The sequence below is a fragment of the Dreissena polymorpha genome, chromosome 5, assembly GCF_020536995.1.
Source record: "Dreissena polymorpha isolate Duluth1 chromosome 5, UMN_Dpol_1.0, whole genome shotgun sequence".
Classification (NCBI taxonomy): Eukaryota; Metazoa; Mollusca; class Bivalvia; order Myida; family Dreissenidae; genus Dreissena; species Dreissena polymorpha.
In genome coordinates, this window is record NC_068359.1 from 60,436,489 (window position 1) to 60,463,398 (window position 26,910).

General features: G+C 33.7%; 2 protein-coding genes and 1 long non-coding RNA gene across 5 annotated transcripts in view; 1 reads left to right on the forward strand and 2 right to left on the reverse strand.

The window, feature by feature from the left end:
* Positions 1-185: 185 nt before the first annotated feature.
* Positions 186-26,910, forward strand: part of LOC127831985 (uncharacterized) — a 63,683-nt gene continuing 36,958 nt past the window's right edge. For all 3 annotated transcript variants that reach the window (XR_008026601.1, XR_008026602.1, XM_052357111.1), the window contains exon 1: positions 186-905. The gene's annotated coding sequence lies outside the window, so the exon portion shown is untranslated. The remainder of the gene's footprint in view (positions 906-26,910) is intronic.
* Positions 3,286-5,866, reverse strand: LOC127831986 (uncharacterized). Its single transcript, XR_008026603.1, has 3 exons — positions 5,494-5,866; positions 4,060-4,246; positions 3,286-3,668 (listed from the first exon to the last, which is right to left on the reverse strand). It is a non-coding gene; the product is annotated as an uncharacterized LOC127831986 (long non-coding RNA).
* Positions 9,619-26,237, reverse strand: LOC127831984 (uncharacterized). The gene is made up of 13 exons (XM_052357110.1): positions 26,063-26,237; positions 25,254-25,331; positions 24,082-24,190; positions 22,921-23,053; positions 20,207-20,285; positions 19,819-19,938; positions 17,301-17,440; positions 15,874-15,911; positions 14,330-14,447; positions 13,301-13,453; positions 12,606-12,756; positions 11,130-11,312; positions 9,619-10,425 (listed from the first exon to the last, which is right to left on the reverse strand). The coding sequence occupies exons 1-13, from the start codon at positions 26,234-26,236 to the stop codon at positions 10,327-10,329; spliced, it is 1,575 nt and encodes a 524-aa protein (XP_052213070.1). The 5' UTR covers position 26,237; the 3' UTR covers positions 9,619-10,326.

A 26,910-nucleotide genomic window follows, 5' to 3' on the forward strand; every position in this document is an offset into this window, starting at 1 on the left:
TTGCCGTCTGCTAAAAGGTCGTCTGCAGAATTTCTAAAATTAGCATTTTCCTCGATTTTTTTCAAAGAATACTATCAGAATAGCAAACAGTTTGGATCCTGATGAGACGCCACGTTCTGTGGCGTCTCATCTGGATCCAAACTGTTTGCAAAGGCCTTTAAAATTCGGTTCCCGCACTGAAAGGGTTAATGTACAAAACTGCTTCTTTCATAAGGTATGTGTGCATTGTACATGTTAGAAATACACATTTATGATTGCGTTATAAATGACGTCGTTTCATACATGTAGTTTATTTGGTGATTTATGCTACTACTTGTGTTATTTGTATTACATTCTTGAAGTGTTTGATTGTTAACGTTTAAATGAAATGACATTAATCTTCTAAAAGTTCAAATAAGGTTATATTTTCCCCCTAATTATATGCGTATATAAACAATAAGAAACGCAACAGGCGATATTTAACGATCACTGCTCAACAAATCAATCCTAACAAATAAAATTATATAAAAGAAGTTACAATATAAATACGCGATTGATTTGCATAAACAATCTAACCAATAAGAAACATAATCAAGAAAGGAATCATTTAGGACTTTGGTTCGTATCAGCGTTCTAACAAGAAATGACGTAACACGCTCTTAAAATGCTTATAATCTGAGAGATATTTTAGCAAAAAAAATATTTAAATGCACATTCGTTGCTTCATTTTCATTTGATGAATACGTTTTTATTAACGATAATGTTGTCATCTCTACTTGTATTGGAACGCTTTTGTTTAAAAAAAAATCTGGTGTAATGTAGCCTTTATTTTTCTGGGAAGCTTATCGTGGTTACTCCATACAATGCGCCTCGCGCTCGAAATCATCAAATTTGATAATCCTCTTATACTAGACTTTTTTTCCACGGTAAGTTTAGATTTTAATGTTAATAATGTGTCGTTCTATGCAAAGTAAATATGAATAAATTCATTTTTCTTCTGTAAATGTGACCATGCTCAATTTCTATGGTTTCGTACTCATTGTTTACGTACCATACATTTTTGTGTTTTCACCACTTTTAAGCTTGGGAACATGTTCTTAGTTTTCAATTATTTTGTATATTCAGACGTATTGTCAACATCAACCACCGTTGTTTTTTACGGGGACAAAATATATTCGTTAACTTACGACTGGAATTCAATTATTACTTCGAGTCGTTAAACTACTTGCGAAGTTGTTTGGTATGCACATGCCCGTATACAGGCCCTGAGGCCCGGCAACCCTAACAGCTGTTCTCTCATGAAAGGGCCCATAGTACACTTTTACTCAATACAAAAGAGGAGATGTGTTTTATTGTCCCTGATAAACAAGGTGATAAGCGCTATTTTACTCGCCAGTGGAGATGAGCCCTTAGGCTATGTTTTCTTATCGCCTTGTACGCACATCCCCGATAAGTCAATTACCTCTGGACTTTTCCTAAAAGTCTGGAAAATGAACGGGGGCATAATTATCAGCTGAATATCAGAAAGATTTGAGAAAAAAAACTCAGGAACACGGTTATTATTTAGACAATTTAAGTCCAAGGTCAATAAATTAACCAAATATCAATTGGCGGAACGAATTTCACACTCAATCTGTTGGCCATGTAGGTAGACTCACATACCAAATATCAGCTCAATATCTGAAATAGTTCCGTAAAAATCTACGCAAAATAGTAATTATAGAAAAAAACTCAAAGTCGAATCTAATGTCGAAGTTGTTGATTTGAGGGTTCAAATTATCTGTGTTGATAATGTTGAAAGTAAAACTGTGTAGTATATGATAAACATTTCATTAGAAATTTACTTTGAAACTTTAAAGGAGGTTTGAATTCAAAGAGAAAATACTTTACCATACCTAATGATACATTTCTTAATAAAATAGGCTTTTGATTGTAATTTTGCTTTCCTTCTTCATCATACAATTCTGATCTCTAATCCTTTAAACATAAGTCAGGGTTTCCGGCCAACCTGGAAATCAGGGAAAACCTGGAAAAATACTTTTACTTTTTCCAGTCAGGGAAAAGTCATACAATTTGGGAAAAGTTTCTTAAATCAGGGAAAAATCAGGGAATATTGTTTGGTCAGACTTAACAGACTTGTGTCGAAAAGTCCATACCATTAAAACAGCAAATCGATTCCTCTGCATGGCTATGGTGGCTTTGTAGTATACATGTAGCTTATTGTACTATTAGTCAATACCTACATCTTTCTCTAGGATGGCAGTGAGTGGAGATGGGAGGCCATTGCTATAACTCTACATAAATATAATACATGTTATTGTCTGCAATTGCTATTTATTGAGGGTGTCTAAAACAAGAAATAGGTTGAAATTATTGTCCTGGAATTTTAATTTTTCCATCAGGGAAAAATCAGGGAATTTTGTTCATACAAAAAGGTGAGAACCCTGTAAGTGTGAATTTCACACCAATGTTTAAACTTTAGACTTCAGAAAGGTGCTTATTTACTTGTCATTTTCCACAAATTTATATTACAAAATAAGTTTTTTAAGCACTAAAATTCACCTTGAAATGGGACAAATTAAGAAAAAATAGGGAGAAAAGACCCCTCTCGCAACCTCCCCGGTTGAACCTCCCCCGTCAAAAATTCATGAGCACGGTCCTGCATAATGCTATGCAAAGATACGTAATGCATTACGTTGTATTTGTTTTTATTGATTGGTGTATGTGTGTGTACAATGATCTTTATGCAATCCAGACTCAAGGCATTTAAACAAGTAATATGCATCACATTGAATTTTCTCAAGAAGCATTATCATTGATGTAGTTTTGATATATTGCATAATGAACCAATTAGGTTAAGATTTATTATGCCATGGCAGCGCATTTACGTTGGAGACGCTGACATGATATTTTAAAGTGTTATCGGATACCCATCCGATAACAGTTTTAAGCTCCGCCCATCAATATCCGTTTTAAAACTCCGCCTATATTTGGTTTACTCAATGATTTTTTTTAGCGTTCCATGTTTTAGCCCCGCCCATTCTGAGAACTACTTTTTTGTAGGCGTGGTATGTCGCTTCTTTGATTTAAATGGTAACAAACAGCGATTCATATTTTATTCAGAAGTTAGAACATTAATAAACAATAAGTTGTTTTTTAAACAAAACTAACACTTTATTAAGTATATATCTATAGGGAAATATAAATTAAATGAGCATTAATCAATGGAAAAAATTAAACAAATACAAATGTGCACCGCTAGCCTACCATTCATTGGCTGCAGATGAACACAATTTAAACCAGTAATGATAAACATTTAAAACGTAACACAAATATACTTAACACGTTTTAAATAAAATATGACAGATTTGATCAAGTTAAAGAAGAATTTATGACAAATATTCACTAAACATCTCGTCTAAGATTTTATAAAAAAAAATTAACTAATACTTTACAAATGCTTTCCTTTTTTGTGTCATTCTTATAAAAAGCAAGGCAAACAGGTGAATAGCATACACAATGAATTAACATTGACAAAGTAAAATAATTAATACTTGATTGAGATGCTTTGCTAATGCCTTCCATGCCTAATAATACATGACAATTTCAATTTTTAAGTGTCTGAAATCAAACTTTCACAAAAAAATGATTCTATCTCCACAACCAAACAGGAAATTTGTGTGGTCAACCTGAAAATAAAATAAAGATTCCTTTAGAAGAAAAAACATCATCAAACAATCATTGCATAACTGCTTTAACCCTTTCAGTGCTGGAACCGAATTTTGAAGGCCTTTGCAAACAGTTTGGATCCAGATGAGACGCCACAAAACGTGGCGTCTCATCAGGATCCAAACTGTTTGCTATTCTGATAGTAATCTTTGAAAAAAATGAAGAAAATGCTTATTTTACAAATTCAGCAGACGACATTTTAGCAGACGACAAATTTCCCAGCATGCAAAGGGTTAAAAATAAAAATCCAGATATATAATTTGTATTAAAATTGAAACTTTATAAATATAGTGACATATAGATTTATAACATGTTCAGATAAAACTAAATTTGTCGACAAAAAAGTATTACCTTTCCGACAAATTAATTAGATGGGTTGATGTGAAGCTGTGCCGGGATGCAGTTGGGGGGGGGGGAATATCTCTAGTTGGTTGAGAGGCAGAGAAAGACTCGGACAAGTGCAACTGACGAGGGTAGAACTGTGCCGCCAAGAATTTTGGTAGATATCATCACCCATGGAATGTGTGGTCGCAACTTTCTGCCATTAAAAGAAAAACATTTCATATTATAATAAAATAAAACAAATCCAACAGGAGATAACATTTCAAAATAGAGTGTTTTAATAACATTTTTATGGCACAACTTGAACAAATTACAACTTTAATAGACACAATATTATTAATACAAAATGAAAATGTATAAACTCCACTTTATATAAAAATAATTAAGAATTTCTTTTAACTTAAAATATTTTTATTATGGACTCGGGGCTTTGTTTGCTTATAAAGGGAATATGTGTTTTTTTTCCTAATGTGAGAAATTTGCGACTCAAATTTTCACAATTTAAAGAAGTTTGGGACTCAAATTTTCACAATTTAAAAAAAGTTTGCAACTCATTTTTTCACAATGTTGATCTGTGGGCGACACAATTTTGAACAGTTTTCGACACATGTTTTCAAAAAAGTTGCACAGCGCGCAACTCATTTGTTCACAGTTTTCAACAGTGAATTTTTTTATGAACAGTGCGTGACTCAATTTGTTCACAATTTTGAACAGTGTGCAACTCATTTTTTAAAATTGTGAACAGTGCGCGACTCATTTTTCCACCATGTTGAATAAACAGTGCGCGACTCCTTTTTTTCCAAATTTTGAACAGTGCGCGACTCATTTTTACAAATTTTGAACAATGCGCAACTCATGTGTTTTCACAATTTGAAGAGTTTGTGACTTATTTTTTTGTAATTTTGAATGAACAGTGCCCCACAAAATTGTCCCCCATTTTTGAACAGTGCGCAAATGATTATTCCAAATTTTGTACAGCGCGTGACATGATTTTTTCACAATTTTGAACAGTGCGCAACTCATTTTTCCACAATTTTGAATGAACAGTGCACGACTTATTTTTTTGCAAAAATTTGAACAGTGAACATTTTACAAATTTTGTACAGCGCGTGACTCATTTTTTCAAAATTTAATTTATGAAAAGTGTGCGACTCATTTTTCCACAATTTTGAAATCATAATGAACAGTGGGCAACTAATGTTTCCAACAATTTTGAACAGTGCGCGACTCATTTTTTCAAATTTTGGTACAGTGCGTGTCTCACAATTTTCACAATTTCGAACAGTGCGCAATTCATTTTTCCACAATTTTGAAAAAACAGTTCGCGACAGTAGAACAACTGGCACAGATCATTGGTTCATCAGCATGAGAATGGGTGTAAAAAAATGGCACAAATAATGAAACATGTGTGTTTAAGCATGCATACATAACAATGAAACTTACCAACCACTCGGCCAGGAAACATATGGTGCAGAAGCTGTGGGATTCAGCATGCTCTCCCACTGATATTATGCAGATCAGTGGTCAAACTGGCAGTCAACTTATGTTGGGATTTCCCAATTGTGAAGATATTAACCTCAGCAATCTCCAAACACAAACATGTTCATTTATTGTCAGTCAAACAGCAATTAATCCATCATGTCACCCTGACAGTCTCAAAACACGATGCAAAACCAAAGCATTTTCGTTTCGTCTAACACACAGCTGGTAACGTCGCTGAATATTGCACAAAAGCAGCTTCATTATGAAGTTCCAGCGACTCGAAATACACGTTCCCCACCCACTTTGATTTCGCACGTGAAGGCCTGTTTTTTTGGGAAAACTGTGAACATCTCACAACTAAACGTATATTACGGAGATGGACAAGTTGAAAAATAAATCACTCTTATCACTTTCAAATTGCACACTACGTTAAAATCCCGTTCCATTTGATAATTGTATTTATTGTTTGAAATTTTCTCTCTACACATTCGCTTTGAAAATAGCGGTTGGTGTGTACTCTTGGAAGTACATGTCGAATGTGTTATTGTAAAAAATATTGGTATTGTGTTTTTTGTGCAGAAATTGTTCTTTTAAGTTTCGATTTCTCGCTTTAGTTTTTGTATTATGTGCGTTTAAATTTGATTGATTGTTGCTTACTTTCGAACTATTTTTTATGTGTAAATATATATGCATAGACGCTAGCGGATGTAATCAGGTTGCTATTAATTTGCATATTTATCAATGAATTTAGCGGTTGTTTGTTTTTGTTTGTTTTGTGAATATTTTCTTATTTACTTTAAAATGTGGCATAATAAATAGAATATATGGTTGGTGACTTTTGATATCATGTGATATAAGACTCGTCCGATATGGCGTGTGAAAAGGCTCGGCAAGCCTCGCCTTTTTCTACGCCATATCAGACTCGTCTTATATCACATGATATCAAAAGTCACCAACCATATATTCTCTATATATCTTGTACAAACCCTGTTTTGTCATTTTGATAATATTGTTTTAGTTTGATTGAGGTTTGCAACTTTGGTTGAATATGGTATTATACATTAATAGTTTCTGATAATGTGTGTTTGTACGATTTTCTTAGTGTAATAGATTTACGGCGGAATGTAGATGGATTTTTAAAACCCAACTTGTTTTGGTGTACAACAGAAGCTTCTCCAATAATATCTGTTTTAATTACAAACTAGATCAACTTATAAATGAATAACCTCAGGGAAACTATCTATTCAAGGCACAATGCATTTCTGTACATGCGATAAAATGTTTTCGCCAAATTGTAGGGATATCTTGACAAAAAGCGTTTCTATTTAAACGTTACAGATGGATGTTCATTATTTAAAGGCGGATCTTCATCAGAAGTATTTATATAATGCTGAAAGCCCTCTTCCATAAATATTTTTTAAAAGCGTTGAAAAATAAAAATAACACGTTTCAATTGGACATATTATCTTATAGTTTATGCACATATGGTAACTGGTCTAATATTTTATGTACGACATTCGTAAAGAATGTCCATAATTGATTTAGTATGTACAGCTTTTTGTTAAATCTTAAACAATCTCATAATTTGTTTTTTGTTACAAACTTGGTTTTAATTTGAGAAAACATGTCTTTATCGTTAATTTGGACAAAGGCACGATCAAAATACAATGCCTTATTATACGCTTACAACCTTTGGTAGGAACGTGGAAATATTTCGATATTTTGACAGAAATATATATTCAAATAGCAGTGTTTTCACGGAAAAAAACCCCACCTAAGACGGGGAACAGTTAAGTCGGATTATTTTAAATGATTTACCTTCGTATTCAAAAATAACATAATATTTTTGTCACTTTTACATTAAATGTTTAAGAGCGTGTTAGACACTTTCTGTGGTAAGTCAAAGACCGCCGTCTATCTTTTGTCGTTTCTGTTCGGTCGCAAACACTGTTTCTCTAACACTATCTCGACGAGTTCAGAAAAAAATGGCAGGAATGTTTCTGTATTGGTTCATTATCGTATTCGGATTTCGAAACAATTGTAAACAATCTTTCATTTGAATACCACAAATGAAATGGGAAATATCATCAAATGTCTATTAAAGTGATATTATGGGCATTTTTCACTGTTGAATTGAGCTGAAAAGAATTACCAGGTCAAAAGATTAGTTAAAATGTGGTTACTGACCAATTATCTGCAACTCATCTTGCTACCAGTTGTTTATAAAAATATATTTTATATTCGATATTTTACATGACACACCCAGTCCTGTAAGCCGAAATGATCCGTAAAACAAAATTGTGTCTTTGTGTCGTATGAACGAATCTGCACTAAAACTAAATTTAGGTTCACATCGTACATGCATGATCAGTTGTCAAACGAAAGTACGGTTGATATTCAAATGCATTATTGTTCTCTATCCGGGATATCGTTTTAGTATGTTGATGCTGCATTAACAAATATACCGGTAAGTGTATATGAAGTGAAAATACCAAAAATAAACAACGGTTGCGATAGACACCTATAAACTGTTAGATGCCCATAATATCACGTTAAGGGTTGATACCAATAACATGTATTTAGTAAACATATTTCATTGCCTGTACAAGATTAGTGGTATCAATTGAGACTAAACACCATGGATTTTCACATGAATATCGAAGGAAAATCAGTTGTTAGTTTATGCTACATTATATTTGTACATTAACAGAAAAATCTCAATAAGTGTTGTAATGGTAGGAACACACTGCAGTTATATAATGACATTATATATATTTGGTTTACATACATTATTTCACAGTTGTAATTGTATTACTTAATCTATATTCGTTTTCTTTGACTTTGGTATGGTAACATTTAAGATAAAAATGGAATTTCGTTACGCACAGGGTGGAAACCGACTTATCTATATCATGTTAGTACTTAGTATTTTATTTACCAAGTCAGTAGACATTAATTACAGTCAGATAAGCGACGATGGTCCAACTGAACATTTTGGGACAAGAAGCTCACATTAACCAAGTACATCATAATATGAATGTATGAATATTATCATTAAGTTTAAGAGTCTGGAAACTAATTCGTTTCATGAAGTTTATGAAACGTGTACAATTAAGTTTCGAACGGTTTATATTAATTATCTTATCAATGGTTTATAGTCAAAATAAAAGTCTATAGTTTTACTATGCATTTTATCATATCGACTTCAATAATTGATAGGTCAAGCTACCCCACAGTGTGACAATCAGATCCGTTCTGGAAGATTCCAGATAAGCACGTATGCAATCATGTTGGTTACTGTTTTCTTCTTATATTACCGACAATTAGCATTTACACGTCTAATTATAATGAAAAATAATATTTGTACAAATTTCATACAGAACTACGATGTACGGCCCATAATTAAATTCCCTATAAGTTTCTCAAAACTGCAAATCAGCAAGTTTTGTCTTTTTAGGTAAAGCTGTACAAAAAGAAAACAATAGTTCTGAGGCGGTATTCAAATACCATCTAAAGTAGATTTTGCCAAAATTGATTCTCTCAAAATTGTTAAATTTGATATACGTCTTCTTATTTACAACTATATTGCTGCTTTTATTGCAAATACCTTTTTGAGGCCTGCAGTCCTACATCACGTTAAAATAGACATTTCATCCTTTGTCATGTGGAGTACCGGCAGTTAGGTTGAAGGGACCTTTTCACAGATTTTGGCGTGTATTGAAGTTTGTCATTAAATGCTTTACATTGATAAATGTTAACATTGCATCTAAATAGCTTCATTAAAAAAACAAGAATTAAATTCAAGAAAGATAAAAAGTATTTCTCAACTCGGCTCGAACCACTGACCCCTGGAGTAAAAGAATATCGCTTAGACAGAGACGTAGATATGTAATCTACGTCTCTTGCTTAGACCACTCGGCCATCCGTACTCATAGAACGGTGTATTTTATACTTTATATAAGCAATCCCCGTAGTATCACAAAATAAAATGACAACAACAGAACTCTCCAAATTATTGAATTGTTTCGCGATGCAACGCTTTATAATTTCAGTTTTTTTAATTCCTCAAAAGATGCATATAATGGATATTTTTAAGCATGGTAAATGTTCAGTATTACTAATTCCTCACAAATATAATAACTACAACGAAAATTTGCGAATGTGAAACAATGTGTTTTTGATTTTGTCAATTTACCAAAACGTTAAAAGGACCCTTTAAGTTTAATATCTACGAACGCATATAAGTATACTACAGCTGGCTATTCTGATTCGAATACCGTCTCAGCAGTACAAATGTTTCTCAGCCAGAGGATAGTATGTGTCTCTCATGTTCGATTTCTTATTTGATTGGTCTTTTTACACGTTATTTGTTCATCAAAATAGATAATTGTACATAAAAAACATTATTCTAGTATTGACAATTTTATGGCCATATAGGTGCAACAAAAGACTGTGGTGATACATTTTTTGGTTGTAACCCATTTATGCCTAGCGTCTAGAAAAAAGGTCCTGGCAAACAGCGTAGATCCAGATGAGACGCCGCATGATGAGGCGTATCATCAGGGTCTGCGCTGTTTGCTTAAAGGAATTTCGTGAGAAATAATATTCTAAATATAAAAATAAATATACTAGGCATCTCTAATTTTGGAAATAAATTGATCCAATTTAGAAGGATGGAAGAGTTCACTAGGCATAAATGAGTTAAACAGACCTCGGCGAGTTAAAACATAAAGGACTGGAACGCAGTCCTTACTATAGTTGTCCACAATCTTTTTACATCCAGCACACACGCGGCTATGGTGTTTGGGGCTGCTCTTCTCTTTGCAACCTTCTATCACTCGTAGTAGGGGCATCACACAACTTGACGCTTTTGCACACTCCCTGATAGCATCTCTAAAGCGAGAATAAATAGAAATTAATTTAACATCCATTCGAAGTCTGATGCAGGCTTAGTGCGTGTTATATGCACAAATGACCACATGTATGAAACACTCGCAGATAATGGTAAAATACGAATATCCTTTAGTGCGTGATATTATTTTTTTTTCTGTGTTTATATAATGTTATAAATATTATCAATTATAAACGAATCAGTGCAGTTGATTTTGGTAAAAATTGTCATTAAATTATTTCAACATAATAACAAGATCAATACACAATATTTATCGTATAAATAAAAGCCAATATCCGATGGATAGTAAGCTAAAAATATATAATTACTAAATTCATTAAACAACTTTATAACCGAAGTATATATGTTATCGTACAGTTGTGTGACCTATAAACAATCAACACAGTTGTTTAAACATAGTAATACTTATTTAATAATTAAAAAGCAAATCTAAAAGTTATATAACGATATAAATGAATTTTTTTATTTTGATTGTCTTTCGTATAATAAATATTAGTTTTTCGACAATTCATACTTTCAAACGATGTTAAATCATACTAACCAATATATAGTGTTTTGTGTTCAGAATATTAGAAAGTCTATTTAAAAAAAATTCGAAAGATCGCCTTGGCTACCTACTTTAAGGTTTGGTAAAGTAGCCTTAAAACATATTTTCAAGTACATATTTAACTAAGCTTGGTAATACATTATTTTGGTTCATCTCGCCGTTGATTAAACATCTGGTTCCCATCATAACGTCAGGTATGGCAGAACATTTCTTGGTTTTCGGATCCATGCAATAGAATGGTGAAATTTTGTCGTTGTCCATGACGCAATGGACAACATAACCATTTTTCAGAAAGGATTCGTTTTGTGCACCTTTCACATCCTGAAAGCAGAAATCATTGTAGATCTACATAAATAACCGTATGCAGAGAAACACAGCTTGCTTATAAACCTAATTAATAAACGAAAAAAATCACCTTTCTGAACACATTTGAATAAAACCTTAAGTTGTTTAGTGATGTGACGTCATTTCACAATGACGACGTCATTTGGCCAAGATAGCTTTAGGTTTATCTAATATACAATAGACATGATTGTCCATGAGTATAGGGCCTACATGTTCAAAACATAGTTAGATATATACAGGCATAAAATGTGATCAGTGTTGAATTTCATAAGTGGTTCAATTAAAATATATATTCATAAAAAATAGGACAGTTGGATTAGAGCATTTAGAATCTATTTAACAATTCTATAACGATAATAAAATACAAAATTAAAGACGAATCTACAAGAGAGCAAGAAGTCAAGTGGAGTACATTTAAGTTATTTATTTTACTGCCTTCACAATTATTCGATGATTTCTGTTTACAGCGTAAGATGGATTTATAAGAGACAAATTAAGTTTATAAGTATAAAGTTATAGAACAATGCAGTTAAATGGATTAAAAGCGGTTTAAGTTATTAAAAGTAAAGCACCAAAGATAACAATACAACAACAACAAAAAGAAAAAAACCCGAAGAACTTTAATTCTTTAACGTTTGCGTTTTCTGTGTATTTAATTAAATTAATTTACATATGATCGTTTCGATTGTATCATTCCCCCCTTCGAAGAAGACGGGGCTATATTGTTTTGCTGAATGTCGGTCGGTTTGTCTGTTAGTAGATCAATTCGTTTCCGATCAATAACTCGTCAACGAATCGACCGATTGGCTTGATACTTCCCATGTGCATTGGCCTTGGACAGTAGATGACCCCTATTGAAATTGGGGTCACCAAGTCAAAGGTCAAGGTCGCTGTAAAAATAAGTGTGAACATTGCTTCCAATAAAATACTCCTCAACGAATTGACCGATTGGCTTGATACTTAATATGTGCATTGGCCTTGGACAGTAGATGTATGGAAATTGTGGTCACCAAGTCAAAGGTCAATGTCACTGTCAAAATAAGTGTGAACATTGCTTCCGATCAAAAACTCGTCAACGAATTGACCGATTGGCTTGATACTTCCCATGTGCATTGGCCTTGGACAGTAGATAATCCTTATTGAAATTGTGGTCACTAGTGCAAAACCCTGTTGTTGTTGTTGTTTTTTTGTTTTGTTTTGGTGGGGGGGGGGGGGGGAGGCCGACTTTGGAACTCTTATTATTCTTGAAATCGGATGCGGATTACCCACCTCTGGTGTACACCGTGTGCTTCTGGCGCCAAAGGCAAGTTTGCACTGCTGATCCAAAGTTTTAATCTGTCCAGGGAATCCCAAACATGAACTCGCGTTGAAAGTCGCCGTTGGAGGCATCAGACACGTTGCTCGGAAATCATCACCAATCCTTAAAAACGTGTGTCAGGAGTGATAAAGCTCTTTGAACAGGCTGGTAAATGAACTCACTCGCATGAATTCGTAGAAATGGTTCATTGTTATATTGAATTAAATTAAACCATGTACAGGTATCCATCTCACATCAGTAAAATCTGTATGATAATCAACCGCTAAAATTTAAGTCAAGTGACCAATTAACTTTATAATATACCACAGCACATATAACATAGCACTTGGTAATAGTATCGCTATGCGCAATGCCAAGCATAGAGATTTGAAGCAGTATAAAAGACAACATAAACTTAGTACTTAAACAACAACAACGACCTACTTAAACCGAAGAGTACACAAATAACATCGTTAAAATATAACACTAAACACAGAAGCACCAAAGTGTAAACTACAGAAGTTATATCATTTTAATTAATAGGAATTGTATTCAAGATATTGAGACAAAACAGGAATGCATAATCTTTCTTGTATTTAAAACATATAAAGGATAAAAAAAACATTGTCAAATGTGTTCTATAAATTTGATAGACTAAGTTACGTACCCATTTGTATAGTCCTGTAAATATTTGGATGAGCAATCCGAGAAAGCTCTGTAGGTTGCAGCATTACCCATAGTGGCATCAAACCCTCCGTTAGCCATCAAAAAAGTAAAGTTTTGGCAAGGGTTACTGATTCCGTCGTGTCCCATGCCAAATCTACAAATATTAAAATGAGTCGTCCCAGATTAGCCTGTGCAGTGCGAAGATGCTAATCCGGGACGACACTTTCCGCTTTTATGGTATTTTTAGTTTGAAAGAAGTCCCTCCTTACCGAAAATCAAGTTTAGGCGGAAAGTGTCGTCCCTGATTAGCCTGTGCGGACTGCACAGGCTAATCTGGGATGACACTTTATGCACATGCAATAAGCCCAGTTTTCTAAGAACAAGGCCCAAATAATGTCAACCAATGAAGGCTTGCAGAGTTGTTTTAATCCATTTATGCCTAGCGTCCAAGAAAAATGCCTTGTCAAACAGCGTAGACCCAGATCAGACGCCGCATGATGCGGCGTCTCATCTGGGTCAGCGCTGTTTGCTTAAAGGAATTTCCGTAAGAAATATTCCAAATATAGAAATAAATATACTAGACATCCCTAATTTTGGAAACATATTGATTTAATTTAGAAGGACGGGAGAGTCCACTAGGCATAAATCGGTTAACGGACATTTTACCAATACAAACACGCCCGAGCGCAAGCTGGCTTGTAGGCAAACGGCGCACACGTTTACTTCATCGGGGCAAATGTAATTGCGTTTTTATACGGGGAGAGAATTGTTTTTAGCAAAAACATGAATACATATACTTCATTGACATATATGTTATGAAAAAAATATGTTCACGCCATTAACGTGTTCAGAAATAATACAAATTGAAAATACATTTAACCATGTTCTGTAAATTTAGTCGAGCGAAGCTATTTGATTAGTCATTATAAATACATCCAAGAGACACATACATTCGTTACATTTAAATGATGCATGACAGATACAATATAAGTATATCACAATGAAGATGTTAAAACACATTGGGTCTTACGCATGTCCAAGTTCGTGCGCCATCGTTGGTACTATGTCTGCAGTCAATTTATTAATTGATACGTGTTCACCATTGGTGAACTTGCTTCGCCTGCACATCGTTGCAGGATTTGTTAGACCTGTTTGTCAAAAGGCAATACAAACTACTTAAGATATGCAACCGATATTTTTTAAATAAACCCACTATATTTTAAATAAAACAACCCCAGCAATAATTTGCCGATTTTTACTCCCGTGAGCCTATCGGAAAATGTAAAACTCTAAAAGGAGATGTTTGGAAACTTTCGCGACGCTGACCATACAATTAAGAATTATTAAGATAAGATCTTTGTGCTCTGTGGATCATTCCCGACATCGGCCGAAAACTCCCGACTATAAGTTTTCCATTATAACTCTAAAATATAGCTGTATTTGTTAAGTCATAACTATGTCGCATTTTGTACACACTGGGTCATACTGAACCTTAAGATGTCATGGTCTACAAACAGATTGGATCATGTCGGGGAAGACAGGAATGCAATACACACTATGCGGTATTGAAAATTGTAATAACAATATTTTAAAACTGTAAACGGTCGATGTATTGGTGCAAGATACGCGTTTTGTATGTGCATGTCATTTAAATAAGTATTACCGCACCACTAGCGAAGGGTCGCGATTGTGGGTCAGGATAGTGTTCTGACCGCACTACTTGATATATAATTTAAAACTATAAACTGTCGAGAAACTGTCAAGACGCTATTTCAATCAAGATGCTGAGTGTGAATATCCACGAGTTTCATGCAACTGATCAGGATAGTAGAAGGATGTACATTCTCATCACCATCATCATCAAATATTAGCGACGGACTCAAGACGATCCCAAAGCTAGCGTTGAGCATGTTGTTCTTAGTTGGGGATAACAGGAGGATGTAAACATTTTCTGCTTTACCCATTCAGCCAGGCTCAAAGCTGTGGATGATTCGGTCAGTGAAATAACAGTGAAAGAGATTATAATCATCATCATCATCATCATCATCATCATCATCATCATCATCATCATCATCATCATCATCATCATCATCATCATCATCACCATCATCATCATCATCAACAACTATTAGCGACTAACAAAAGGCGATCACAAAAGCTCGCCGTGAGGGTGGTGTTTAGTTAAGCTGAAAATAAAAGTTTGCACACTAAACAGAAAATTGATTGTTCTGTACAAAATGTCATATATGTTTTGACTTTGACGGGCGCAAGGAATATAACATTTGATAGACTGGAGCTGAATGACGTAACAAACGGACAGTCCATGAACGAAAAATGAGGAACCCCTCAATAAGAAATATTTATTAAAAACACATTTCGATGTATGCAAACTGAAAGAACCCACATTTTTGCCATTTTAATAAATTACAAAAGAAGCAAGGTTAAACATGGAATCTACTATAATAGAATTTGATGACGTCAGTCTTTAGTAAGACAGATAGTTATATTATAAAATATTTAAATATGTAGTAATGGTAGAATTATTTGAAAACATGGAGTGGGAAAATTTGTTACCAAGTATTAGACCACCAACACCGTCGAACAAGTCATACCTGAAATAAATGGTAAACACATTTGTATGTTGTGAAAATTAACCAAACTTAATAGAAATCACAAAAATCGACAATAGAACAGGATTTCCATATATGTTTATGCTATATTTATTTCATTACACGTTATCGCACTCATATGAGGACGTTACATTTTAATTGAATTGTGAGTGCAGAGGCCGCTGTTTCATTTGGACACATGGCATAGAAAGTGCAATAAGTGTTTCAATTTATGTGCGCGTTTTCGGATATTCGCGTACAGAAGTATATGAACAAAAGTGACTGGACAGAAGTTGTAATATACTTGTATACCTGCTGCCATATTCACACAACTGTTTATTTAAATTGAAAATCAATGATACTTGATAATGGACATGCATATAAGAAAGCATCGATGTCAACTTTGGTGTCAATGAACATTGATTTTAAAAATATTGATTTCATAAGGCTTTCTGTTCAAACGCCAAAAAGTTAAGTCAGGTTCTTTGACTTTATCCATGAGCTGAAATAAAAAATCAGATTATTATTAGGAAACGGACTCGTGTTTGTGTGTGTTTTTGTTTGAATATTGACCAAATCGTCATACATTGTGTACAACTACCCCATTCTTTTGAAGTAAGCGTAACTTAACAACCGGTTAAACTATTTTTCTTAAGCACTGATTCACTACAAAAACATAGCATATGTACCATTCACGTAAAATAGAACAACTGTTAATAATGGTAACTGAGTCATGTGTCTTGTCAATGTTAAAGGGGCCTTTTCACGTTTTGGTAAATTCACAAAAAAAAGTGTTTTAGATTCTCAGTTTCGTTGTAGTTATGCTATTTGTGAGAAAACAGTGATACTGACTATTTACCATGCTCTTAAATATCCATTATATGCATCTTTTGACGATTTGAAAACCAGAAAATTATAAAGCGCTGCAACGCGAAACGATTGAATAAATTTGAGGGTTCTGTTGTTGTCGTTATATTTTGGGATTGCTTATATAAATGATAAAATACATCACTCATTGCATGAGCACGGATGGCCGAGTGGTCAAAGAAATATACTTTCACTCCAGTGGTCAGTAGTTCAATCCCAGTTAAGGGTTACATTTTTTTCTTTCTTTAATTGTATTCATATAATATTCATACCTTTTCTTCTTAGATCCAATGTTTACATTTATCAATATAAAGCATTTAATGACAATCTTCAATACAAGCAAAAATCTGTGAAAAGGTGCCTTTAAACGACCGACGCTTGTCGTACTGTCACAAAATCAAAATACAATTTTAGGAAATTTCAGGAGATTCTCGAATGTTTCCCATTGACGACATGTTCACGCGGGCATGGGCGACAGTTGTCTATGTGTGTACACATGATTTTAAATACATGTAGATCTATTACCCGGTCACCAAGGATGCGTGATCATATTCTACTCCAAGCGGTGGCGAGTATGTTGCAATGAACTTTTCAAACGAGTCTAGCACCTTGCTCGATATTTTACTTCCTTCTAGAACATTGGTGGGAACGAATCCAAAGTCATTCTAAAAAACGAAAAACATAATGTGTGTTACTAAACACTTGTACTGATATTAAGTGATCATCATGTTTATGACTATGTTAATGACCTTAATTAATCTCATACGAGTTTAGTGGAGTTATCATTTAAAAGTTACCAACACTCATAATATACAAATGTATTTTTGTTAAACAAATAATTATCTATGTTTTAAATGTTACCACACAGATGTGGGTCTAAGTATGAATGATTACTCCAATAATTGTGTATGTTCTGATTTTTCCATAACGTTTATGTAAACCGGATTTTTTTCTAATAACTGAACCATTTTCACCAAATAACAGAATTAAATGCACACACTTATCTGTAATAAACATTTTGCATCGAGTTTAAACATTTTGATGTAGTATTAAAAATATTAGCAAACCGGTGTGTCATTCTTTATTGAATACTACACTTACAGTTAATTCCATGTTGTACAGGTATTAAATATATGTGTCGTGTTCTGAGAACACTGGGCTTAATGCATGTGCGTAAAGTGTCGTCGCAGATTAGCCTGTGCAGTCCGCACAGGCTAATCAGGGACGACACTTTCCGCCTAAACTTGATTTTCGGTAAGGAGGGACTTCCTTGGAACTAATAATACCATTAAAGCGGAAAGTGTCGTCCCTAATTAGCCTGTGCGGACTGCACAGGCTAATCTGGGACGACACTTTACGCACACGAATTAAGCCCAGTTTTCTCAGAACAAGACACATAATAAACAAAGGCTTGAATGGCGAATTCAGACAATTTTTATAATACTTATTGAATTTGCAAGTAAAAACAACTGTTTGCAAGTTGGTATGTAATTCACTCGCGAAAATTTATAAGAGGCAAACAACTTTAAAACGAGTCCTGATGGAACTTAATAAGATACACTTTGACAGGGTAAAACCATATTTTCACCCCATGAAAGCATGAATATTTGTGAATGTTGACTCTCGAATTTTGAAAACGTAATTTGTGTCATCGGCAAGATGTCATGAGTTATGTTGATGTCTGTAGGATAAGGGGAATACGATAATCTCGTGATGTATGCAACTTAAAATGAATTTCACATGCATCGGTTGTTTTCCAGATTTAGGCTCTTCTATAGGTAGCTAAAGTCTTCCTCAACTATAGGAACGCTACTAGCCTATTTGTGTATTGCCCGTCATCCTAAACCAGACTGAACTGGTGTGAGTACAATCATTTAATTGTTGTTTCAAACCGTAATATTATAGTTCGAACTTGATTTGACTGTTTCATTAACATGTTTACATATCATATGTTCACTGTTCTTATGGATAATAATAGTTAGAATCGTGAATTTATTGGTTCACTAGCATGTTAATGTACACTGTTACTAAGCAACAAAACCGAAAACATTTTTTTCGGTGACGTCTTTTATAACTTTCTCTTTTTAACTGTTTAAATATGTGTTCATGGATTACAATTTATATTCGTTTACACTATAAATTATGTACAATTATAATTACGGATTTCGAACCATAAGTCGTTTAAAGGCCTTTTAAAGCGGGTATATACGATTTTTTATAATGTGTTTAATTGTAATATATTGATAAAATATGTTACAATAACACAAAATAGGCAAGAAAAATTATACATTAAAGCCGAATTTTATAAAATGCAGCAAAGTAAATTAGCGCCCCGAGCCGATTTTGACGTACATATTTTCCTACAATAACCGAAGCATTCGTCTTTGTATTAGGATCGGAGTTAGTGTTCGTGTGTCGTATGAATAGAGATCGTTGCAGGAATTCAATTAAACCGTTGAACTAAATTTAGATTCACATCGTTCATGTATGGTATACATGCTGGCGAATTCGGCTGTACAGCCGTATTCAATTTCAGAATTAAATATCTGGCTTATTTCGCATTTTTCGACACACGTTCTTCTTAACTTTTATTTTAATGAATATTGAAATATATATATAAAATAAGTTTTTTTACACATTTTATATAAATACATTAATATTTGACAAAATCGTATAAACCCGCTTAAACGCGAGATTTTCAGTGCCGCATTTCAAAGGCTATACACGCGCATGATGTGCGTACAAACATGACGTTGTACTTGATAACCATGAATACGGAGGCATTTTACGACGAGAGTAAGGAATTCTTTACAATAATAACGCACGTTTCTCCAAAAATTCATGCCTTGAAAGTGGGGAAATACCGGGCTTTATCAACATTTACAATATTATTTGAATAATGGTGAATCGTCATATATACATTATATTGCAAAAATGTGTGTATTATTGCTACTATATTCATTATGGTGTTACTGTTGAATGTTGATGAAGAATAATGTATTTAAATTCGTTTAAGACTTTAAAATAACTAAGAATAAATTACCGGGTATGTCGGAAATATCACTTCCAAAATCTGTATGGCAATGTTCTGTGGAAAAGCTGTCTTCGTACCCCTGTAGTACACGTACCCGTACTTTCGTAATGATTGATATATTATTGTCATCTGGAATATAAGCGCAAATATACATGAGGAGAGATATCAATGAAAACAACTTTGATAAAATATGCAAATCAAGTAAAGACTATGCATAATGTTCATTATAATTTCAAATGTGTATCTATTCGTATGACTTCAATTTAAGTGCATCGCACATTTATTTTTGTCAACATATTTGTAAATGTATTTGTGTAAAAAAATACAAATATTTTACATTTTGCAATACATCAAAATGTAATGAGAGTCATTTGTCAAATCATATGGAATAGCTTACCTCGTTTCCAGCCAAGGTAAAGAACTTCTTAATGTCCGTTTGAGTCAGGTCCTGGTCGTTGTTGTTTAGTGGTAAAAACCTTAGATTTAAAAAAGGATAAACATAACGTGTTCACAGATTGTGGAAATGAACATTTTTCAATTGTGTGTCTCAATGTAATAAAAGACATAGAACTAGACTCGAACCAAAAAATAAAGCTTCTTTAATTAATTATTATCATTTACAACTGTTAAAACTATGAAGCGTTACCAATGCACAAATATTGAATAATTCAGAATGATTCTGCTAATTTCGTTTACTTTAGTTACAACAAATAAACCATTTTTATTCAGTATAAAATGATGTTATCTTTAGGACAGTCCAGACGGCCAAGTCATTAAAAAAGCAGAAAGATTTTGTATCGAAAGGACTTTGGTTCGCGACCGCTTTCGTAATTTCTATTAGTGTTATTATAAGGAGCTTTAAAGCTCAATGTTTAAAATCTAGCATTGAGCTTTTTTACTGACACACATCAAACTATGGCCTAATACGTGAGAAAGTCCTTTTTCATGATCACTATACAAATTTACACTTCATATTAAATAACTGGCATGTACACGAACGTTGCAATTATTTATTAATTAGCTATGCTAAGATTATCTGGTATTACATTGCGCATATTTACTGTACATTTATTGACCAGAGTTAAGTCATTAGTTAAAATAGGCACTCAAATGAACATATAATTTAACATAGTTATATTTCTTGAAAAATGCGTTCTCGAGATCTGATTTAAAGTAAATATGTTTCCTGTCTGTAGTAAGTTTTACATTGCTGCATGGAAATAATTCGTCCAATACGCACACAAAGTTCTGGGACACATGAGTGTGTGGAAAAATTGAATTGATTACCTGTTGCATTTTTCTATTTTTTTTAACAATCTTATCTGAAAACTACATCATTACGAGCATTTTCTAATAGATCGTTTAAGCAGCTGTTATTTTAATACTAGTTGGTAACGCATGTGCAACTCTTGTATTAACATGAATCATATCAAACAATGAGGATGACTCCCGTGCCATCAAAATCATCCGATCCTACGCAAGGATCAACGAACATCATGCATGCATCAGATTATTAGGGTCCTCAATATCATACATATGTTAACCTGACATCAGTGCGAAAGTTGACAGACAGAACAAATGAATTATGTGCAAGTTCAATTTTGATAAACAGATTCACGATTTTTAGTACAGTGAAATATTTCTAATTTTTGTTACTGCCGTAGTGTTCGTTTTTATAATTTTGACTCGAATCTAAAATTTATTGGAACAGATAGGGATCGAGCTTTTAAGTATGTTACTATTTTGAGCATTTTGGTCCTATCGGAATATAAAACGAGGTTTTTTAAGCGGTTCAACAGCACTGATCGGTGCGAAAAAGGTTTGTACGTGAAAACAAGTTGAAAACAATTCATATTGTATTATATTATTTAGGTTTTGTTCTAAATTTTCATCTTTAAGATTTATTATAATTGGATGTGTTCACATACCAAATTTGGACGAAATCCGTTAATAAATAATCGAGAAATAATTATAATAAAATTGTGCGTTAAACCCACGATTGACTGCAATGGTGTTTCAAATTATGCCTGATCACCTATGATCAAGAGATTCATATTGCATTAAACTTTTTCTACAACATAGCTAGCACACGATTCCTTGAAACATGGTTATTAGTTCTTACAATATCAGTTTAAACAGAAATATCGGTCAACTTCATGTACTTCAACGTAGGACTTTGTAACAAATGATAAATTATACATAGCCTGATAAATACTAACGTGTTGAACATGATTTCTTTTACCATGTTACCATTCATATTGCAATACCTTGCAATGCCGATCCCTATTGTAATTTCCTAGATGTCACGTTATGTCTTACATGCTTGGATGCTTGGAGTGCTTTTGTTTTTATGAGTTTTGTTTCTATATACTCTCTCGAATGCGTAAGAATGCTCACCTTGTAAACACAGCAATCAGAACTAAATTCCCAACCATTTCACTTCACTTTTAATACTTTTAACTTCAATATTACGTGCATTGAATACCACGAACAATTATGTGTTTCAAGTATTGCATACTATATACTTGTGCATGTATGTAATGAATTCACACGCTGCAACAACTAATGCAAATGTTTTAATATGCATGGTAGAAAATGTATGGATTGTTCCAGACCGAAAGAGCCCTTCGGCCGTGTACAGTTTGGGAATATGTATTATAGTTCAATCGAATTAAGCAAAGAAGACAAGAGGGCTTAAATGCAATCGATAGTATTTAAATGAACTAAGTGAAGTTGATGAAAGGTTAACTAGAGGGCATTTTAGTGTTAATCTAGCACTTTATTTGATGACAGTAATACAATATAATCATGACATTCGTTACGGGTTTGTATTACACCAAAATGAGTTCCCGACATTCTATTGAAACAAAGGAATAGTGCAAAATATTTATCATGAAATATCCCTGCCATATTCAGTTAAAATTTACCCCATGGATTCGCGGATGATATTTTAAGAAGTATGTAAACTGGGAAAACTACGGGGCCCGACGGACTACGGACCCAAGACAGTGACTGACTTTGAAGAAATCAGCCTTTGGTGATATATACTCCGAGGAACAAATAGTTAATGATACGTTTGTGTAAACCGTTAAAAACAATCAACAACGTTACCTGTCAATTGTTGTTTTGTCGACAAACACAAGGAGTTTTGCCACTGCTGGCGTCCCGAATGTTTCCAACCCTTGTCTCTTGTGGCGAGGCTTCGTCTTAATCCGCTTACGTTTCTTAGCTTTTGGTACGAATTCTATATTCACGAATAATATTAACCCATCTATGCCTAGCGTCTAGAAAAAAGCCTTGGCAAACAGCGTAGACCCAGATGAGACGCTGCATGATGCGGCGTCTCATCAGGGTCTGCGCTGTAAGCTTAAAGGAATTTCTGTAAGAAATATTCTAAATATAGAAATAAGAATACTAGACAACCCTGACTTTGGAAATAAATTGATCCAATTTAGAAGGATGGGAGACTCCACTATGAATAAATGGGTTAATATAAAAATGCAAATGCTAATGATGCCTTCTCACTCACGATACCCTTCATTATAACAAGAAAACAAAGCTTAACAGTATGCTTAAGGCGTATATTTCCGTTCTAAAATTAAAGGTTTTGATGTTTGTCTTTAAATTATGCAGATTTGTCAACGTGTTTATCAATCGGAAAATATTTGATCAATTCAAGAAAATTACAATATGCGTAAGTCAGTCATCGGACAGAGTATAGTTCTAAGAGAAAGATCGGATCCATTAAATTGATAAGATTGGTCGGGTTGGACGGACGCCTGGCATGGTCTAGTTAAAACTGGAAGACGGTACACAAGGTTATTCAATATATTGTAGATAAAGAAAGTAATATTGTGAAAAAGAGATTTACATATTGCAGACATTCGAATTGCTATTTAAAAACACTTAAAGAATATATATAGATGTATATTCAATACATTCGTTGCAAGATAATAATGGGGAGATGATAAATAGGCATATTTGAGACATGTGGTGAGTATTAACCCATTTATGCCTAGCGTCTAGAAAAAAGACTTGGCAAACATCGTAGACCCAGATGAGACAATGCGGCGTCTCATCAGGGTCTGCGCTGTATGCTTATGAGAATTTCTGAAAGAAATATTCTTAATATAGAAATAAATACACTAGACATCCCTAATTATGGAAATAAATTGATCCAATTTAGAAGGATGGGAAAGTCCACTAGGCATAAATGGGTTAATATGTAGATGAGATGAACGTTTGCAGCGGATATTATATGCGCGCCGTTACTAGGTGTTGGAGCGTCCACGTTGATTGCCCCTTTATCAACCGGAAGTTCAAGCATACCTCCCCGTCCGTTAAAATACTTAAGGGCATCGTGGTCTCGAAAGAGTCCGTACTGCAATTGAAATCATTCATAAAAACATAAGTCTTTGATAATATTGACCAATCGTTCAAACGCAAAAATAAGTTTCTTATGTCTTAAATGTATTGAATCAACTGATGTTACGTATAGCCATATATTGTGTTGTCGTAGAAAGCTGTACTTTTCACTTGGTAAAATGTATAACATACCAATGACAAAATGTCTGTGTTGTTAAAAATGAAAAAAACTATTTATGAAATATCACGCATTTACAACTATGTTCTTTTTCATTATATATTTCTAACCATAACTGTGAATTATTGGTGTTTAAATAAGGAAAACTTCACATAAAAATATTTGCAAAATTGTTAGAAATTATAAAAATGTTTAAATTTAACAATGAACATTTAACATTAACAATGTAAACATTAAAGAAGTTTCATTTAAGTGTTATATCTTAAATATATCAAAGTTGTGGTCAATAATATATTATAAAATAAAAGATGGTGTTGAAGATGAAAGACTTACCTTAAAAATGCAAAATTAAATACAATACTATTTTAAGAAATGTAAATATAAATCATGAGCATAATGCTTAAATGTATAATTATTGTGTCCATATAGATAAAAATGGTTTGAATATAAATACGTCTTAATACTGTGCTTATTTTTTTTTAGACTTATCATACGTTTGAACAATACATGCCACTTGTTATGTAATGTTTTCATCAACATTCGCTCAATCATAACATAATTATGACTCGCAATTCATGATTGAATGTCAATATAATGCGCGCTACCGATTTTACGATTAAATTGCACATTGCCTCCGTTCTTGTATCACAGTTTTAAATACAGTAACACAAACCGAACTTTATAATGTAATTTGTAATCAGTAGTATTTATTGATTTATATATAGAAACTCACAGTGGTGATTGCGCCCTCGACTAGTATTATTTATTGATTTATATATAGAAACGCACAGTGGTGATTGCGCCGTCGACTAGTAGTATTTATTGATTTATATATAGAAACTCGCAGTGGTGATTGCACCGTCGACTAGTAGTATTTATTGATTTATATATAGAAACTCACAGTGGTGATTGCGCCGTCGACTTCTACATCCTCCCTGTATATAATGTCTCTTTCTTTCGACATGTAGATGGCCGAAGCCTGTTGAATAATGAAACTGCAGTTAAAGTGACAGATTGATCGAGAGGCGTGATTGTTTTATATGCAAATATAACCTAAATCTAATTGTGGCCTGACCGCCCTTTTGCTTCTGCCATGGACTTAATTTGGTAAGCTTTTGTTTGAATCCTTTCAATGGCGGAACATAGGGATAAGTGCAATTAAAACACTTAATTCCTGTGACGTGAGAATCTGTCAACAGCTGTAAAACAGCTAGAACAACGACCATACAAATGTCGGCTCAAACTGTTTTTCCGTGTGGCATGGATCTGGAACTGCCCTTTAAATACAGCAATGCTATGATGTTATTTTTTTTACTCTTATATGTATCATGAATGTTGCTGGGTCAAGTGTTGAGGTTGAGCGCTCTTAAACCGGTTCCAACCCCCAGTGCTTTGCATTGACCGTTCCAAGGCGGTGACCCCAGCTTTATTCCACTATTTGTTATGTTGTTTCGTAACTTTCATTCAATAAACTGTTTGAATTAATTCGTACTAGTTTCCGTATCGGACTCTAAACAAAGATGAAAAATATCCATCTTAAGTCCATTTTTTTTAAGTTAAACCAAATAACCTCATGTATGAAGTAGACCTACAATTAAATAAGAGTAAATTCAAGCGTGTAATTTATGCAAATAGATTTCACAAGTATCAGGACAATTTTGAAGAGCTATGACGAAATAACACATGCATTCTTTTAAAGCAATGTCATACCGACACATTTCTTCCTACAGGTTGCGTTTCATTCAGATGCTGTCTTATCACCAATCTGGTCCCGTTTGACTTCCCGTTAATTTCCAAGTCAAGCGTTATTTCTTCCTTGAATTTGACGGTAACTGTGAACTTCTGTTTAAACACCGGCCCGGTGTGATGCAGTGCGCCACGCATATGTTGAACTGCAACACGAAAGAGAGATAAGCAGATCGGAGAGGTTATCTCCCCTTGGAATGATCCGAGGTTGCTATTAAAAAAAAGACAATGTTCCTAAAATTTTACACAGAGTTTTACTTCACCATACATTGACCGTAAAACGGATAGTAATTTTCCGTCAATTCCTGACTTTATCAGCTTGTACCAAAGTCTGTTCCTATCTATACAGCCATATGCTTTCCGATAATCAACAAAGCATCAATCTATTTTTTCTTATTATGTATTTGTCTCTGTACTATAGAGTGTAAAATTAACACTGGGTCTATACAACCATAATTAATTTTGAATTGGGCATCCATTCAAACCGAATTTTCTTCTGCCCATGACTTCAGTCGCTAGTTCAAAACTATTGTAAATAATGTAGAACAAGAGATGTGTTCGTCAGAAACACAATGCCCCCTATTGCGCGACTTTAATTTTATTTTCATTTGGCAGGTACAGATTATTTTTACAAGGGAAGTAATATTTTTAAAGGGATGTAATAAAAAATATTACTTCCCAGGTAAAAATGATCTTTAAGTGCCAAATGATAAATATAAATTATCTCTCTTTAAAGCTTGTTACTTCACTTGGATTTGTTTGTTCGACCTTGAATGATGACCTTGACCTTTCACCACTCAAAATGTGCAGCT

Bases quoted from the DNA above. Each gene is read 5' to 3' on its own strand.
- LOC127831984 (XM_052357110.1), bottom strand. From the start codon at position 26,236: ATGCGTGGCGCACTGCATCACACCGGGCCGGTGTTTAAACAGAAGTTC. The intron at 24,191-25,253 runs GTGAGTTTCTAT...TTTCAATTGCAG, and splicing joins TCGACGGCGCAATCACCACT to TACGGACTCTTTCGAGACCA. The intron at 23,054-24,081 runs GTAACGGCGCGC...TCGTGAATATAG, and splicing joins CGTGGACGCTCCAACACCTA to AATTCGTACCAAAAGCTAAG.